This window comes from Marmota flaviventris, chromosome 2, assembly GCF_047511675.1.
Source record: "Marmota flaviventris isolate mMarFla1 chromosome 2, mMarFla1.hap1, whole genome shotgun sequence".
In the NCBI taxonomy this organism is placed as follows: Eukaryota; Metazoa; Chordata; class Mammalia; order Rodentia; family Sciuridae; genus Marmota; species Marmota flaviventris.
Window position 1 is genome coordinate 88,487,237 of NC_092499.1, and position 18,023 is coordinate 88,505,259.

The 18,023-nt window shown below is 41.3% G+C and overlaps 1 protein-coding gene across 2 annotated transcripts; it reads left to right on the forward strand.

The window, feature by feature from the left end:
- Positions 1-251: 251 nt before the first annotated feature.
- Positions 252-16,928, forward strand: Thbs1 (thrombospondin 1). 2 transcript variants are annotated; one of them, XM_027925823.2, is made up of 22 exons: positions 252-390; positions 982-1,083; positions 1,360-1,919; positions 2,770-2,845; positions 3,119-3,321; positions 3,419-3,541; positions 4,512-4,605; positions 6,356-6,529; positions 7,037-7,213; positions 7,540-7,713; positions 7,959-8,086; positions 8,200-8,352; positions 8,760-8,978; positions 9,457-9,564; positions 10,241-10,400; positions 10,543-10,661; positions 12,127-12,361; positions 12,549-12,776; positions 12,944-13,215; positions 13,623-13,720; positions 13,824-13,963; positions 14,834-16,928. In XM_027925823.2, the coding sequence occupies exons 2-22, from the start codon at positions 1,017-1,019 to the stop codon at positions 14,839-14,841; spliced, it is 3,516 nt and encodes a 1,171-aa protein (XP_027781624.1). In that variant the 5' UTR covers positions 252-390; positions 982-1,016; the 3' UTR covers positions 14,842-16,928. The 2 variants fall into 2 exon arrangements, with proteins under 2 accessions (XP_027781624.1, XP_071464180.1); XM_071608079.1 differs by having other exon boundaries at positions 3,122-3,321.
- The last annotated feature ends 1,095 nt before the right edge of the window (positions 16,929-18,023 follow it).

The window sequence follows — 18,023 nt, forward strand, 5'->3', positions numbered from 1 at the left end:
CTATTTTTCTGAGAAGTTCCAGTGCTCCTGTGCCCCGACCTCTGCCTCCCCCTTCACTTTCTAGCTGGAAAGTTGCGCGCCAGGCAGCGGGGGGGGGGGGGGGGGGGGGGGGGGCGGAGAGAGGAACCCAGACTGGCCCCCCTCCCGCTTCCTGCCCGGCAGCCGCCCATTGGCCAGAGGAATCCCCAGGAATGTGAGCGCCCCTTTAAAAGCGCGCGGTTCCTCCGCCTCTGCAGCCACTGTCCCCGAGCCAGCCGGCGAGTTCGGGCTTCTGCGAGCTCTCCCGGAGCTCTCTTGCCTCCTCCGGATTCTCCCCAGGCGCACCGACTGCCCCGGAGCCTCTTCAGGACTTGCTGCCCTTGCCGCACTCCAGCCACTGCGCCCACACAGGTAAACCACATCGGCCGCCTGCAGTGCAACAGTGCTGCCCTGGCCATCCACCTCAAGCCCCCCGCCTTCAGCCGGTCAGAACGAGTCAGGGATATCCTACTCTCCCCCTTTGCTTGTCCTGTCCTGCCCCGCCAGCTACTGGGGGTAATCTTTTCATGGGACGGCTCCAGAGCCATCCTCTCCAGCCTTGGCGTTCACAAACTTAAGACACCCCGAGAATTTTTTTCATTCTCTTAATCCTCCCTGAACCTGTACATCAGTCCTCTAGGTTTCTACTTCCTGGTGTCCTCCCTGTACCCCAAACTACATCTCCTTGTCTTGCTGTTCACCCTCGACTTTCCAAGGAGAAGCCCCAGACTGTTGCTCTTTGTGCCTCTCATACTTGAACACTACAATCCCCTGCTCCAGGGCTCTCTTATTTTGTGTGTGTGCTGCTCTCTGGAAAGTAAATCCTGTTGTCCTTCATTCCAACAAATGTGGGGCCACAGAGGGATGTCCAGGCTCTGGCCCCATGCCCATCCCCTACCCCCACCATTTTTGCCCACCATCCCTACTTAGCTGGTCTCTGACCCTGGGCTCTTGTGCTTTCAGCTACAGGTTCCCTGCTGGGCACAAATAGCTCCACCATGGGGCTGGCCTGGGGATTCATTGTTCTGTTCCTGTTGCACGTGTGTGACACCAACCGAATTCCAGGTGAGTCCTTGTGATCCCTTTAGTGGGAGGGGGAAGAGGAAGAGGTGCAGGCTAGTTCAGGCGCATCTTCTTCCATGCTTCCTGCCCTGCTGTTTCACTGCTGAGCCCTGACTGAATATCAGGATGCAGCTTCCCTCTGATCATGGTGTTTATTCAGTTCTTTCAGTGGTTGCCAGGAGTTTTCACTCTGTCCCTCTGGTCCTACCCGCTCAGAGACAAGCCCTCTACCCCTGGCCCCAGCCTAAAAAGTTTATTGTGTCCTCTTTTGTCTAACAGAGTCTGGGGGAGACAACAGTGTTTTTGACATCTTTGAACTCACTGGAGCTGCCCGCAGGGGTTCTGGGCGCCGGCTGGTGAAGGGGCCTGACCCATCCAGCCCAGCTTTCCGCATTGAGAATGCCAACCTGATCCCCCCTGTGCCTGATGACAAGTTCCAAGACCTAGTGGATGCTGTGCGGGCAGACAAAGGTTTCCTCCTCCTGGCTTCCCTGAGGCAGATGAAGAAGACCCGGGGCACACTGCTGGCTGTGGAACGTAAAGACCACTCTGGCCAGATCTTCAGTGTGGTCTCCAATGGCAAAGCAGGCACCCTGGACCTGAGCCTGAGTGTTCAGGGGAATCAACAGATAGTGTCTGTGGAAGAAGCTCTTCTGGCCACTGGCCAGTGGAAAACCATCACCCTATTTGTGCAGGAAGACAGGGCCCAGCTGTACATCGACTGTGAGAAGATGGAGAATGCTGAACTGGATGTCCCCATCCAAAACATATTTACCAGGGACCTGGCCAATATCGCCAGGCTCCGCATTGCAAAGGGAGACGTCAATGACAATTTTCAGGTGAGTCCTATTCTTGGAGCCCTGGTCAATGGGGTCATTTGTTAGTCTGCTGACCTGTCTCAAGAGCTACAGGAAATACTGCCCTTAGACTAAAACAACAGCTTTCAAACTTAAGGAGTGCCAGAGTCCCCTGCAGTGCAGTTAAATTACATACTGATCCCTCCCACCCCCAGGGTTTCAGAATCATAGATCTGGATAGGGGCCTGAGAATTTGCATTTCTAACTAGTAGCAGGTAATGCAGATGCCAATGCTGGTGGCCTGGGAAAAAGCCTTTTCTGTTAACATCCCTCTTCAAGCATTAGACACTGCTTATGCTCCAAAGAAAATAATTTATTCAAATGCATTCCACCAATTTTAATAGGTGTGAAATGGATACTTTGTATGAGCAAAATCAGTACCACCTTGTTATCTGCTGCCAGTCTGGAATCAAAAATTCAAATAGTGGTTATTTGCTGCTATAGCTTCTTCCTTCCCTTATCTTCTAGATCTTTGCAACTGTGGCTTTGAACTCCCACATTTAACTCTGACACCAGAGTGTCATTATTGATACTAAATCCTCTGGGTTTAGTATCAGATTTCATTTCCTGTGTGCCCAAGTTAGCTGATAACTTAATTCTTTATAAAATGCTGAAGACTTGGCAGAAGACACAATTAAGATTTTAAAGTTGTTTGGCAATTTATGTTGGTGTGCTATTTTGACATAATGATTTTGAAATGGAACTCTTTTAAACTTTCTCTTTTTAAGAAAAAGCTGTTGTGAGCTTTTTCTAACATAAAGAGACAGTCTCCCTACCCCCAGCCCAACCCCACGTGTAACATCCAAAAATAATGTATGTCCTCTGCCCACAGGGGGTGCTGCAGAATGTGAGGTTTGTCTTTGGAACCACACCAGAAGACATCCTCAGGAACAAAGGGTGCTCCAGTGGTGAGTACCCCTCTATTTTAGGGGATATGAGGAAATAAGGGGAATTCCACCACAGATAGACCGAGAAATCCAAGCAAAAGTATTTGTGCATAACTTACCCTAGGTAACATAGTTAAGAGGTTTACAAAAGTCATCTTGATGGGTATTCCACACATCCCCTCTTCCTGCATCCCTAGTCTCACATGAAAAGTCTTACAGCTATGAACTCAAGGGGCTGGCTGATGAGATCATCTGTTTGAAGCCCTTCTATTATTTTTTCATTTTGTTTCTTAGCAGCTACAAATGTCCTCCTCACTCTTGACAACAATGTGGTGAATGGTTCCAGCCCTGCCATCCGCACCAACTACATTGGCCACAAGACAAAGGACCTGCAAGCTATTTGTGGCATCTCCTGTGATGAGCTGTCCAGCATGGTCCTGGAACTCAGGGGCCTGCGCACCATCGTGACCACATTGCAGGACAGCATCCACAAAGTGGTCAGTGGCCTCTGCTCCCAGCCCACTCGCCCTTGAAGGTCCATCAGAGATGGTCCCAAATGAGGCTGAGCACTAACAATAGTTCTTCCCTCCTTAGACGGAAGAGAACAAAGTGCTGGCCAATGAACTGAGGAAGCCTCCACTCTGCTATCACAATGGGATTCAGTATAGGAATAATGAGGAATGGACTGTGGATAGCTGCACTGAGTGTCACTGTCAGGTAAGGGATGGTCACAAACTAAAATAAGAATTGATCATTTAAAAACACACTCTCAGGAAATACCTAGTGGCCACACAAGTTCTTTTTAAGTACCATGACCTGATTACCACAATGGTCTTTTCTTTGAGATGCAATTATGACATCTATGAATTCTTCTTTAAACTCTCAGAAGTCTTATCAAGTCTTAATTCTACCCCAGGCTAAATATCTAGGAGAACAAATCTACTTAGACATCTGAATAATTTAGCTGATTTACTTCAAAGAATAAGTGTTGAATGTCAGGTAAATTTAACCTCCTTAAAACATTCCTCCCCCTACCCAACCCTGATTTGTATTCAGCTCTGGCACAGAGGTTCTTTTACACAGTACTGACTATTGTCCAAATCACATAGCCCCACATTGGTAGGATGTCACTATCTACTTGGCTCAGATGGCACTGCCTGCTGGCATGTGTCCCCACACCAGTGGCAGTGAGTTTGGGGTTTATCTAGGTTATCGAGCAAAGTAAAGCTAATACAAATCACAGATTACTGAGGTTGGGAGCCAACTTCTTTAAATGCCCATTCTTCTCCAATATAATATAAAGCAAGATCTATGGATGAGGGGGAAATGTTCATAGTTCTTCTTTTCCCCCTAAGGATGGATTAAATTTAAAAAGTAATCTGGGAATTCTTTAGATATAGATTTTGACCCATAACATTTGTCAATTTCCCCTTATATAAATTATTTGTACTATAACTTTCATGCCTGAGTAGCAATTAAAAAAATCTTGGAGAGACAAGCAACTAGCACTAGAACATATAATACTGGTGGCTGCAAATACAACAGACAGATCTTCTATTAAAACCATTTCACTAGAGCATTTACAGCCTTGGCATGTTGTGGCTTGTAATGGAAATGCTGCATTTTGTAAACTTCTGACTCCAATATGCTCAGTAGCCTGTTTTCCCCTTGTTCTCTTACCCTGCAGAACTCAGTCACCATCTGCAAAAAGGTGTCCTGTCCCATTATGCCCTGCTCAAATGCCACTGTTCCTGATGGAGAATGCTGCCCACGGTGTTGGCGTAAGTTCCTAAAATGGCATAACCATTCTTTAGTGACTAGATCAATTTTAATACACCCTAGATAGCTGGGCACAACACTGGATCCCAATCCCATCTCCATCATATATTTTCATTCTGTTTCTTGCTGCACAACTGATTAACCTACAGCTTGGCTGCTGCATAGAACCCAAAACTTCATTATGACAAAATTTTAAATACTCATCTGGATTATGGTATAGGCAGTAATGATCCTGGTTTAGCTTATTGATTTTAAGTGTATGCTTTGAGGAAATGAGATGGATATGTAGCAGCAATAGGTCTAAGTTGACTTCTTTTAGAATTTAACCTCAGAGGTAATGAAAAAGTTGTTAACTAAAGAAATCAACAGGTTTGTGGTGTGAACACTGGACTAAAGTGGGTCTAAAAATTCTGCCTGTGTTATCTGCAGTGATAGAGAATAACATCAGTTTGAGTTTCAGGGCCCTAAAAGAAGTTAGGCACTGTGTTGTTTCATGGCACCTTATTTCTGGTTTTTATTGCCAATATAAATTAATCACTTTGCTGAGATGATATTTAATGTAATAGGTACAAGTCATAAAAGTGATTCATCACAACAAAGATAAGGAAGAAGACAGGAAAGTAGCACTTGCCCTTCACACACACACACATACACACACACACCCCTACCCCTACCTCTACACACCTCTGCATATATGGACCACAACTCAGAACAACCATTCTCATCCAGGAGTCCCAGTAGTGGCCATGGGTATATCTCTTTTTGTTCAGCATGCACTCAAGGTGTGGGTTACAGGGAACAAAGCTGGATGGAGACTAGCAGTATTCTGAACTTTAATGAGGGATTGCAAGGAAAATTTCCAACTGATGGCAAAAGAAAACAAGTTCTCTGTCTTCTGAGATAGATAGATGTGATTGTAGTCATTGGTGCCTGGACAGAAGATAAACAAACACATTCTCCTCTTGTGAAAATATGTACAAAGAAGGCTCCACATGCTTAGGGTGAGAATATCAACAAATTGACTGACCTCATGGCCAAATTAGAGCCAGAGCCAACAGCAACCCAACTGCTTCATGCTTGTCTGTCGCATGGTCTGGGGCTTCTCTGACAGTCAAAAATGACTCCTATCACCTGCACCAAACTCCAGCACTCTTAGAAAGCTGAGAATGGAAATGCCTATGGGATATCTTAAGTCAGTGAAGGAAAACTCATCTGAAATGCTCCAAAAGGAGAAAAGAAGAAGTAATGAATAGAACATAACACTGAGAAGTCTCAGCTGTACTGACTTGGTCAAAGCATCTGATTAGCCCAAAGATCCTCATCCATAGGGCCTCACCTGGTTGCCTAAGAAATATATTGCTTTCCATCCTACATAACTGAAGCTTTATACCACTTGATATTAAGTTCTGGAGAGTTCATGTACAGTATGATGTCTATAGTTAAGATAACTGAATTGTACATTTGAAATTTTTTAAGAGAAAACCTTAAATCACCACACAAAAGGTGGCTATGTGAAGTGAGAATGAGTTTGACAGTAGTAATCACTTTACAATGTATACATATATCAAAATATCACATGTATACATCAAATATAAACAGTTTTTATTTACTAATCATATCTCAATAAAGCCAAGTGGATAAAAAAAAAGTATATTGTTCTATACCCTCTGGCAAATGAAGAGCCCTAAACAGCTGTCTAAAGAACAGCTCATCCTAATCATCTGGTACTAACCAATCTCTGTTCCCCTGCAGCCAGCGACTCTGCAGATGATGGCTGGTCTCCATGGTCAGAGTGGACTTCCTGCTCTGCAACGTGTGGCAATGGAATTCAGCAACGCGGTCGCTCCTGTGATAGCCTCAACAACCGATGTGAGGGCTCCTCAGTCCAGACACGGACCTGCCACATTCAGGAGTGTGACAAGAGATGTAAGCATCTTGGCCACTTAGGGATAGGGAAGTCTGATTTGTCATCACCAAGAGTCACTCTGCAGTATGGAGCCTTAGAGCACAGGTTTTAGAAATCTCGGGATCTGAATCCTAGTTCTACCACTTATCTCTGCACCTCAAACACAACCTATCCTCCCTACAGCCCTTGCCTCATCTGCAACTTAGGGGTAGTAATAGTTCCTGCTAAGGTTATTTTAAGCATTTTATTTGGATAATGTATATAAAGAAAAAAGCATAGAGCTTGGCTCATGGTAAGTACCCTGTAAATGTTAGGTTATTGACAACCCACAGAGATAGCTACATGTTATCTGTCCCTGGTAGATATAGCTCCATGTTGATATTGGATATGTGGCCAAGAGCCAATTTGTACCATACACTAGTTTTAGTTGCTATTGACCATATGCTGGAAATATTTCTGGATGCTCTAGGCTTCTATATATCTAGCTCCAAACCAGCACCATTTGTGACAACAGCTTTGTACTTTAGTTAAACAGGATGGCGGCTGGAGCCACTGGTCCCCGTGGTCATCTTGTTCTGTGACATGTGGTGATGGTGTGATCACAAGGATTCGGCTCTGCAACTCTCCCAGCCCCCAGATGAATGGGAAACCATGTGAAGGCGAAGCCCGGGAGACCAAAGCTTGCAGGAAAGACGCCTGCCCCAGTAAGTGAGAGCCTGACCAGGGGCTGCGCATGAGCAGCAGCTCTGCCCAGCTGGTTGCCTGGTGTCTGCAGCCTCCAGTCCAGTGGGTCATGTAAGGGGGAAGGTTACTTACTAGAGAAACAAACAGAAGCAAAGTCCTGCATGCTCACCTTCTTTTAATGAAAAATAGAAAGAACACCATTTCAAACTCACCCTCTTTCCAAACATTCTTTCCATGTGTCAGGGTGGCAGAAGTTTTTCAAATAAGCTTAAGGGAGTCTGCTATGGCAGGTAGAACATTTGAAAACTGACCTTTATTTTTGTATGATTCATTTTTTTTTTTACAGTCAATGGAGGCTGGGGTCCCTGGTCACCGTGGGACATCTGTTCTGTCACCTGTGGAGGAGGGGTGCAAAAACGTAGCCGGCTCTGCAACAACCCCATGCCCCAGTTTGGAGGCAAAGACTGCATTGGTGATGTGACAGAAAACCAAGTCTGCAACAAGCAGGACTGTCCAATTGGTGAGCCCAGGACAAAATCACCCTAGGACCTTTTAATTTTACTGAGTGCTTCAGTCAGCATTCAATTGGGTTCCAGCTTTGATTGGTCCTGAGTGGTTTGGTTACTCTAAAATGTAGGAGCACAATATAATCTTCAAGTTATCAGTAGCAGAGGGACAGTGTCTTCTTTTGTATTGCTTTTTAAGTGGCTGCCATGACAATAACAGCAGCTTAAACCAACCAATTCTCTCTCTCCCTTGTATCAGATGGGTGCCTATCCAATCCCTGCTTTGCTGGTGCCAAGTGTACTAGCTATCCTGATGGCAGCTGGAAATGTGGTGCTTGTCCTCCTGGTTACAGTGGAAATGGCATCCAGTGCAAAGATGTTGATGAGGTGAGGAACTGATGGCTCTGAGTCACTAGATATAGGAAAGTAGCTAACTTGTCCCAGCACTTTCTTAAGGCAGCATTTTCTAAATGTTAAGCAAACCTGTACTTCCTCCACAGTGCAAAGAAGTGCCTGATGCCTGCTTCAGCCACAATGGGGAGCACAGATGTAAGAACACAGACCCTGGCTATAACTGCTTGCCCTGCCCTCCACGCTTCACTGGCTCACAGCCCTTTGGGCGAGGTGTTGAGCATGCCATGGCCAACAAACAGGTACAGTAGCTGGACTAGCAGACCAGTGTAAAAGAGAGCTATCTTTGACTAAAACAACTAGCAAAGGGGGGAGTGAAATTTCATTCCCTGAATAAAAATGGGAGGGCAGTAAGTACACATTCTAGTTTTAGAAGCAAAACTTAATAGCCACTATAGTTGAAAATGCTGTTCTGAAAGAAGTTGTGAGCAAATGGTCATGCTGAGCAATTTCAAGAAAACCAAATATAAAGTAACATTTGCCTAAAGCCTGGAAACCCTGAGAGAGAATGGGAAGGGACAGAAGTGTCTTACATTCTTCCAGTGGGGTCTCTGTCTACTTGGAGATGATTGGGATCTAGGCTGTTATTTCCATTATAGCTGGGAACTCTTGAAAGCTCCATGTTAACAACAGGATGGTATACCCTCAGGTATGCAAGCCCCGAAACCCCTGCACAGATGGGACACATGACTGCAACAAGAATGCCAAGTGCAACTACCTGGGCCACTACAGTGACCCCATGTACCGCTGTGAGTGCAAACCTGGATATGCTGGCAATGGCATCATCTGCGGGGAGGACACAGACCTGGATGGCTGGCCAAACGAGGACTTGGTGTGTGTGGCCAATGCAACGTACCACTGCAAAAAGGTGAGCCAGCTTTCCTCATGGACCACCCAAAAGAAGACCCTGTTCAGAGGAACATGCTAAGCAATTTTAAATATTGGAACTTTGAAAATGAAATGGAAAGATTAAATCTCCCAAAGACAGAAGGGCATTAAAAGTCATTAGTATTTGGTGCCAAGAATATGAATGAACAGACTATTTTGGCAATTGTGCCCCATAGTCAATTCTTTTGTCCAAAAAAAATGTTCACTGTTGTAATAAATACCAGCAGAGTATGATTTGTATTCACAGTATCTATAAAGCCTAGAGTACTAATACCAACTGTATATATCCATCCCCCAAGAAAACATTTCATTTTAGCCTTCCCATAAAATTGTGTGTATGCTGTTATAGGGCAGTATTCCATTCTTTTCCTGTTTGGAATATCTTGGTGCAGTTCCTCCAGCATGTGATGAGCATTGAATGCAAACTATAGCTGTAATGTGTGTCTTCTCTTTCCTAGGACAACTGCCCCAACCTTCCCAACTCAGGGCAGGAAGACTATGACAAGGATGGAGTTGGTGATGCCTGTGATGATGATGACGACAATGACAAAATTCCAGATGACAGGGTAAAGACAAAATAGTTTCTGTTCAACAACAGCCTTGAACACTTTAGAATTCAAGAAATTGATACTTAATTAGGAATTATCCATCATGTCTCAATGATTTGAGGACATAGATGTTGCCGAGAGAAATTTTAAATGAGGTTTCTGTTGTTTTTTTTTTCAATATTTATTTTTTAGGTGTAGATGGACACAACACAATGCCTTTTATTTTTACGTGATGCTGAGAATTGAACCCGGGTCCCGCCCATGCTAGGCGAGCGCTCTACTACTGAGCTACAATCCCAGCCCCAAGGGTTCTATTTTTTATCACAACTTTTTCTCCCTCATTTGAGAGAGACTGCAGAATACACAAATGACACTTTGTTCCCAAGAATCATTTCAAATGTCACCTAAATTACAGTAAAATCTACTTTGGGTAGACAGAGAATTAAGATATTGAGGTTATATCTTACATCTCACTTATGTATAAACAATAGCAATCCATTCTTCACCATTTTCATTCATTATGTCCTGTCTTTTAATTTTTGTAGTGATCATTTTACTGAGTACTCAGTATATCCCCTAAGTAGAAGATAATTTTTGAAGAATTTTACAGTTGGATACATATTGTGCATGTGTTTGGAGGCTTCGGCTGGTTTCCCAGGCAACACTATAAAGTGCTCCATTCTCCTCTTTGCAGGACAACTGTCCATTCCATTACAACCCTGCCCAGTATGACTATGACAGAGATGATGTGGGAGACCGCTGTGACAACTGCCCCTACAACCATAACCCAGACCAGGCAGACACAGACAACAATGGTGAAGGAGATGCCTGCGCTGCAGACATTGATGGAGATGGTAAGGTACCCCCCGCACCCTGGATCAGTGAGCCTGAAGGTGACAGAAAACTCACACAGCTTAAACTTACATCATGACTGTTAGTATTGAAATGTCCATGGCTGCAGAGTCTAGTTCTTAACATGCTCCCTATTCTCTGCAGGTATCCTCAATGAACGAGACAACTGCCAATATGTCTACAATGTGGACCAGAAGGACACTGATATGGATGGAGTTGGAGATCAGTGTGACAACTGCCCCCTGGAACACAATCCAGATCAGGTAGGTGGACTCCTTTTAGAGTCTTTCAGTAAGGTATTGGAATGTCCCCTGCTGGGCTTTTGAAACAATGAATTTAATAGAGGTCAAACTCTTTCATTGTCATAATGCTCAAAATTCTCTCAAGCCTGCTGTAGTGTACTCATGTAAACATTTCCTAATGTGAGCCCTGTGCAGAGTTCCACAGATCTTTAATGAGAAAGTCTGGTAACTTCAATCTTGTCTCCTGTAAGAAAGGCCACTTGACTTGTTCAGCATTATCTACCATTGTTAAGATAAACTATACAAAGCAAAGACCTGTGACTAACAATCATACAATAGTATTTATCATATGTAAGAGGGTAAAATGTCCAGAAATAAAATAAAATTTATTTTCATGGCTTATGATATAATCTAGCTATAATAAATCATCAAACTAAAAATACTTCCAAAATCTGGAGAAAACCCCTCTTATTTTCCCAAAGTATCTAAAATTACAAACAGATCATCTTTCATCCATACTAGGAAGGATTACAAATAGACATTAAACACAAAATAGGTTTCTTGTCTGAAAGTATTTGTGTGTGTGTGTGTGTGTGTGTAATTGCCCATCATTATTTTCAAGGAATAAAAGTTGAGAGAAGACTTTTTTTCCCTCCCAAAATGCATTGTTCTAGATGTTTAGAAATCAGCTTTTCAAAAGCAGTAATATTTTTATACAGTAAAAGAAATGAGAAAGCCAGCTTCCCCCTTTAAATTATTGATCTTTTAAAGCTTTATCAAGTTATAATAAATTTTAAAACAAACTTCAAGCATCATATTAAAAATCTTACAAATGAAGAGCATAAGTACTTGCAAGAAAAATTCTAGTTTGTATACAAACAGTCCCTAAGCATTTCATGCATATTGAATAATGCTAAGTACTCTGAGAAAAATCTGTTTTGAAAAAACTCAGTTTTACTTTAAGCCAATAGATGACAGTTCTTATAGATATATAAAACCAAATATCTTAAAAATAAAAAATAATTGATCTCTCCTACACATTACCGAGATAATGTGCAGAGGAAGTAGTGCCATGTTTCTGTTATTTTCTGATTGAGAGAAGTTGACCTGTCAACTATTTTACAACTGAAACTTTCAATGGGAAATTACCAATGTACCCAGAAGATTTCAGTTAACATTAATATGTAAGCAGTTAACATTATATTCCAACCTTAATGATTAAATAACTGTTAGAAAGTTTTGTATTTAAAAAAATTTAAATATTATTTCTCATTTTACATATAAAAACAAAGATTAAAAAAGAAAAACACTTTTCAAACTTAATGGTTAATAGTAATATCTTTCTGTAGTAGTAAAAAAATAAACATGAAAAGCACAGGCCATGTCAAACATGGGAGAATTTTCCCTGTTATAGACGCATTAATGTCATCTTTAACATTGGGGATTAATACTTTGATTTACCCTCCTTTTATGTCTCTTTTTTTAGCTGGACTCTGACTCTGACCACATTGGAGACACCTGTGACAACAATCAGGACATTGATGAAGATGGCCACCAGAATAATCTAGATAACTGTCCCTACGTGCCCAATGCTAACCAGGCTGACCATGATAAGGATGGCAAGGGAGATGCTTGTGACCATGATGATGACAATGATGGCATTCCTGATGACAGGGACAACTGCAGGCTGGTGCCCAATCCTGACCAGAAGGACTCTGATGGTAAGTGAGCATAGTTATTTTTTAAGAGGGTAACTGACATCATGACTGGATGGAGAAAATAAAAACAAAGATGAATACATTTGAGAGGACAAAGTGACTAAATGTCAACTTTGACAAGATATTGAATTCTACCACCCATTACAACATTTCAGAATTTCACTAAGCCCTTTTGTATTTCTGACCTTAGGTGATGGTCGAGGTGATGCTTGCAAAGATGACTTTGACCATGACAATGTGCCAGACGTTGATGACATCTGTCCTGAGAATGTTGACATCAGTGAGACCGATTTTCGCCGATTCCAGATGATTCCTCTAGATCCCAAAGGGACATCCCAAAATGACCCTAACTGGGTTGTCCGCCATCAGGGTAAAGAGCTCGTGCAGACTGTCAACTGTGATCCTGGACTTGCTGTAGGTGAGTAGTGAGTTCTTACACCAAGAGGTAAAGACATACATGGGAAAGAAGCAAATACAAACTCTGGTGGTTGGACATGTCCCCATGGGCACTAAGGATATCTGGGAACATAAATGAGAACCTTATGAAGGCTGCAGTTTTTAACTTGGATTGGCCTTGTCTTCCAGGTTTTGATAAGTTTAATGCCGTGGATTTCAGTGGCACCTTCTTCATCAACACTGAAAGGGATGATGACTACGCTGGATTTGTGTTTGGCTACCAGTCCAGCAGCCGCTTCTATGTTGTTATGTGGAAGCAAGTCACCCAGTCCTACTGGGACACCAACCCTACAAGGGCTCAGGGATACTCAGGCCTTTCAGTAAAAGTTGTGAACTCTACCACAGGGCCTGGCGAGCACCTACGAAATGCCCTGTGGCACACAGGAAACACCCCTGGCCAGGTAAGAAGTGACACCCTTCAAAAGGGATGGGTTCTTGACTAGTACTGGGAACACTGTGCTTTGGCCAAGATTCCCAATGGGGAGTCTTAGATGTAAAGTTCCCAGCATCACCTACTAAAGCATTAAGTCCTGCTTTGAAGAATCATAATAGTACATGGGAGAGAAGCTTGCTGTTACTCTTCAAATCCAAAGGCAGTTTCAGCCTCTTCAAACAAAAACTCCTTTGATTTCTTTCTGCTTTATATTCATTGAATGGCATACAAGGAGAGAAGCCTTGGGGAAAATCCTACACTACAGCCCTCTAATCTAGGTCACTGTGGTGCCTTTCAAGCACTGTTTCTTATGGAACAAAATATAAATCTCCTGATAGAGCTATGTTTCAACCTTTTCTTTTCCTTTTCCTCCAGGTGCGCACCCTGTGGCATGACCCTCGTCACATAGGCTGGAAAGATTTCACTGCCTACAGATGGCGTCTCAGCCACAGGCCAAAGACAGGTTTCATTAGGTAAGATTGCACTGATTAAATTTCACTTCCAGTCATACTGATAGTCAAGGAGGAGGAGAACAAAAAGGAGCCTCGTCACTAATGAGGTCTATTTTTCCTGCAGAGTGATAATGTATGAAGGGAAGAAAATCATGGCTGACTCAGGACCCATCTATGACAAAACCTATGCTGGTGGTCGGCTAGGATTGTTTGTCTTCTCTCAAGAAATGGTGTTCTTCTCTGACCTGAAATATGAATGTAGAGGTAGGAACGACATTGCAACGAATGTACAGTTGACATATCTAACTCAAATTAACAGGATGTTGAGTTGGGAGAGGCTGATTTAAAGACTATTTTAGGGGCAGGGTTATTTATATTTTGCTTTGGAAGACACAGTGCTAAAAATGAAATGATGCTTATGAACTGTGGCTAGTGAAATCCTGAGTCCTTATTAACAATATGAATTTGCTTAGCAATTTCTGTGCTCTTTCTACATGGTGCAGAGGTAAACTATAGATAAGCAGCTGGACACCTGACACCTTATTAATATTTTTCTTTAAATTTTTGTATGTTACACATCTCACACTCTGCTTATGGGTTTCTTCATGCCATCACAGTTGTCCCTGTATACAGAGAGGGAAAAGGAGTTTCATCTTCATACCAGCATGCTAAATTAATTTTCACTATTAGCCTTAGTTTTGTATCTTCCTTATTTTTTCAGTGATTGATTAAGCTCTCTCTGAGACCAGTGTTGAACCTACCACAAAATAAGTGCTTATAAATACTGAGCCAGAGCCTGAAGCCTACAAGATCAAAGGCATCAGTTATAAAGAGTAAAGAAAGATGGTTGATAGTACTCCAAAAATACTTAGCTTGTGATAGAATTTTTGAGCGTATATTTTAAAAACAAAACTCCTAAACTTTTAACACTGAAGGCCTTAGAAAGCATAACACAAGTTCTGGAAGGCCATGCTATGTCAGTCTCCTGGCATCAATGTCGGCAAAGGAAATGAAATGTGAATGCTTTTTGTCACTATAAAATTATAGCTATCTCTGTCTTGTTAATCTGTTAACTGTTAAGATGATTTTGCCCTTACTAATTTTCATTTATGTATTTGTTTATGCATTTAACAGATTCCTAATCATCAAGCTATTGATCAGACTACTGATCACAACCAATGCTGGTACTGCACCTTCTAGAACCAAGGGCTTAAGCAAACCCCAGGATCACTTCTCCTTGCCTTCCTTTTTTTTTTTTCTCTGCTTGCATTGGTGTGAACTCCTAGAACATGTGACCTGCCTCAAGAAAATGCAGTTTTCAAACACAGACTCAGCATTCGGCCTCCAATGAATGAGAGACATCTTCCAAGAATATAAACAATTAACTCTGGTTTGCTTTCAAAAAAGCAAAAGCATCTACTTGCTTCAGTTGGCATGGTGCCTGCTCCACTCTGCTTTGTCCCAGAGCCGGTGCTTTGCAAGGCCATCTCTGAGTAATGGACTCAGCAGCATTTTCAGGCATGTCAGAGAAGGGAGGACTCATTAGAATTAGCAAACAAAACCACCCCAACATACTCCCTTAGGAACAGGGGGAGCAGGGCCAAAGCACTTAGGAGAGGGTGCATACCCAGCAGACAAAGGTATGAAGAAAATATGGAGGAACTGTTACATGTTCGGTACTAAATCACTTTCAGGGGATTGAAAGACTATTGCTGGATTTCATGATGCTGACCAGTGTTAGCTGATTAACCCACGTAAATAGGCACTCAAATAGAAGGAGGGCAGGGAGGGAAAGACTCTGGACTTCCTCCCTGGTCCCGCCGTTAACATATCACTTGTAGTGGCCAGAACAGGGTGTCAGAAGTGCAAGGCAGTACTGGCTGCCACTGCCTGGTCACATTGAAATTGTTGGTTTTATTTCAGATGTATCTTGTGCAGATGTAGCAGAAAATAGGAAAACCTACCATCTCAGTGAGCTCTAGCTGCCTCCCAAAGGAGGGACAGCTGTGCTTATATTTTTATGGTTAGAAAGGCACAAAATTATTATCAATCTAACTAAAACATTCCTTTTCTATCTTCCTGAATTACCATGGAGTTTTTCAATTCTCTTTTGGACTATAGTTTCTTGGGCTTGTTGTTGTTGTTGTTGTTTAACAAATGCTTTACAGTGTAAAATATTTATTTTATACCTATTCTGGGGGATCTGTCTGAAAGATTATTCGTGGAACAGGAAGTAGTGTAAGGACTATCCATATCATCTTTGTTAGAAGTCTTCATGACTGTAAGATTGTAAATACAGATTATTTATTAACTCTGTTCTACCTGGAATAAGATTTCATATGGAAAATGTTTGAGAGCAGGTAGCTGAGATTTATCAGCAAACCTCTTTAAAACTGGCACATGGAAAATCAGCACAACGAGCTGCCTTTTCACTTTGTGCTTAGAGTGAATGATTTAGAATTCTTTCTTCTTTGTTTTGTCTTTCCAAGAATTTCTGGTTGTCTGTTTGCAAGTATTTTGGATTGCAAAAAAAGCCATGAGATCCCATCCTTTGTGCCTATTTCCAGGGAGAATAAAAACATACGCCTATTTTTTTTTTTCATTTTTCCAAAAGAGAAAGAAATGACAAAGGTGAAACTTATATACAAATATTACCTCATTTGTTGTGTGACTGAGTAAAGAATTTGGGGATCAAGCAGAAAGAGTTTAAGTGTCTAACAAACTTAAAGCTACTGTAGTACCTAAAAAAGTCAATGTTGTACATAGTATAAAAATTCTTTGCAGAAAAAAATATTCCCAGTAAGGAAATAGCATTGAAATGTTAAATACAATTTCTGAAAGTTGTGTTTTTTTTCTATCATCTTGTATATCATTGCTTTATTTTTATAAATTATTTTCTCATTGCCATTGGAATAGATATCTCAGATTGTGTAGATATGCTATTTAAATAATTTATCAGGAAATACTGCCCATAGAGTTAGTATTTCTATTTTTATATGTTTGCACACTGAATTGAAGAATTGTTGGTTTTGCTCTTTTCTTTGTTTTATTTTGTTTTGATTTTTGCTTTTTACTCCCCAGTTTTTACTATTTGCCAATAACTTTTTCTAGGAATGTGCTTTTTTGTACACATTTTTATCCATTTTACATTCTAAAGCAGTGTAACTTGTATATTACTGTTTCTTATGTAAAGGAACAACAATAAATCACATGGAAGTTTATATTTATACTTACTGTATCCATGTTTATTCTCTGCTGGCTTTATATTATGAGAGATGGGTAAATGCCATTCTTAAACCAATATAACATACTCAAAATGAAATTACAGTAAACAATAGTAACATTCACAGTTCCTATATGATTTAAAAAGACTTGAGTTGTTCAAGACTAAGTTTAGAATAAATATTTGTGGAATAAAAGAACAAAATGATAAATTAGTCTACCACATTAAAAACATAAAAGACAACCTTTAAGTCTTGGACCCCAAAAGGAATACAATTTCATATTATCATTAATATCATTAGGTGTCATATATGGAATCCGTCTCAAAGTCCAGATCTATTTCTAAGAAGGACAATAAAAAAGACGAACAGCTGTGAAGCACATGTACCTCTTGCAAATCCATTTCCTGACTCATGGATGGCGGCACTGGGTAGGCAATGTGATCACAGGTCATGGAGTAGCTTCAGATGAAAGTGTGTATGAGGGAGGAATTGTCTTTGAAAAGCTGAGCTAAGTCTTATAGATATCACCTTTTAGAGAATGATATCTTTCTTTGGTCAAAAACAGATGACTAAAGAGAAATTTAAAATTTGGAAGGAATGCATAAATGTGTGTGTAAATATCAAATTATTTTGTGAAGAGAAGGCCAACATGTTAAAATAAGCATACCTTGAGTTCTGGATGGGTTAATCATGAATGTGAAATACTGACCAATTAATTTCCAGTCTTAATAAAAATGAATCAAAGAGGAAACTTTGTAAGTAAGATTAAAGGTCTTGCTCTGAGGTCTGTTAACCACTAGACGGAATTGGCTAGCAAAATAAGTCTTCCTCTCTCATTCATTTTCTCTCTTGCTCTAAAAACATCTGTCTAGGTAGAATGATCATATATAAGTATAAATTGCCAAATCATTTTATAGAACCAAGGTAAGGAAGTAGGAACTAAGAAGTGTTGGTAATAATTGTGTAATTAGGAAAACTGATCTGAAAGAAATAATTATTTGAAACATAAAACCATTTGTTCTCAGAGAAGTTCAACAAATGAAGTCCTGGGAGAGAATTCTAATATGTAGGTAATACAGCAAAATTGACTTGAGAATACC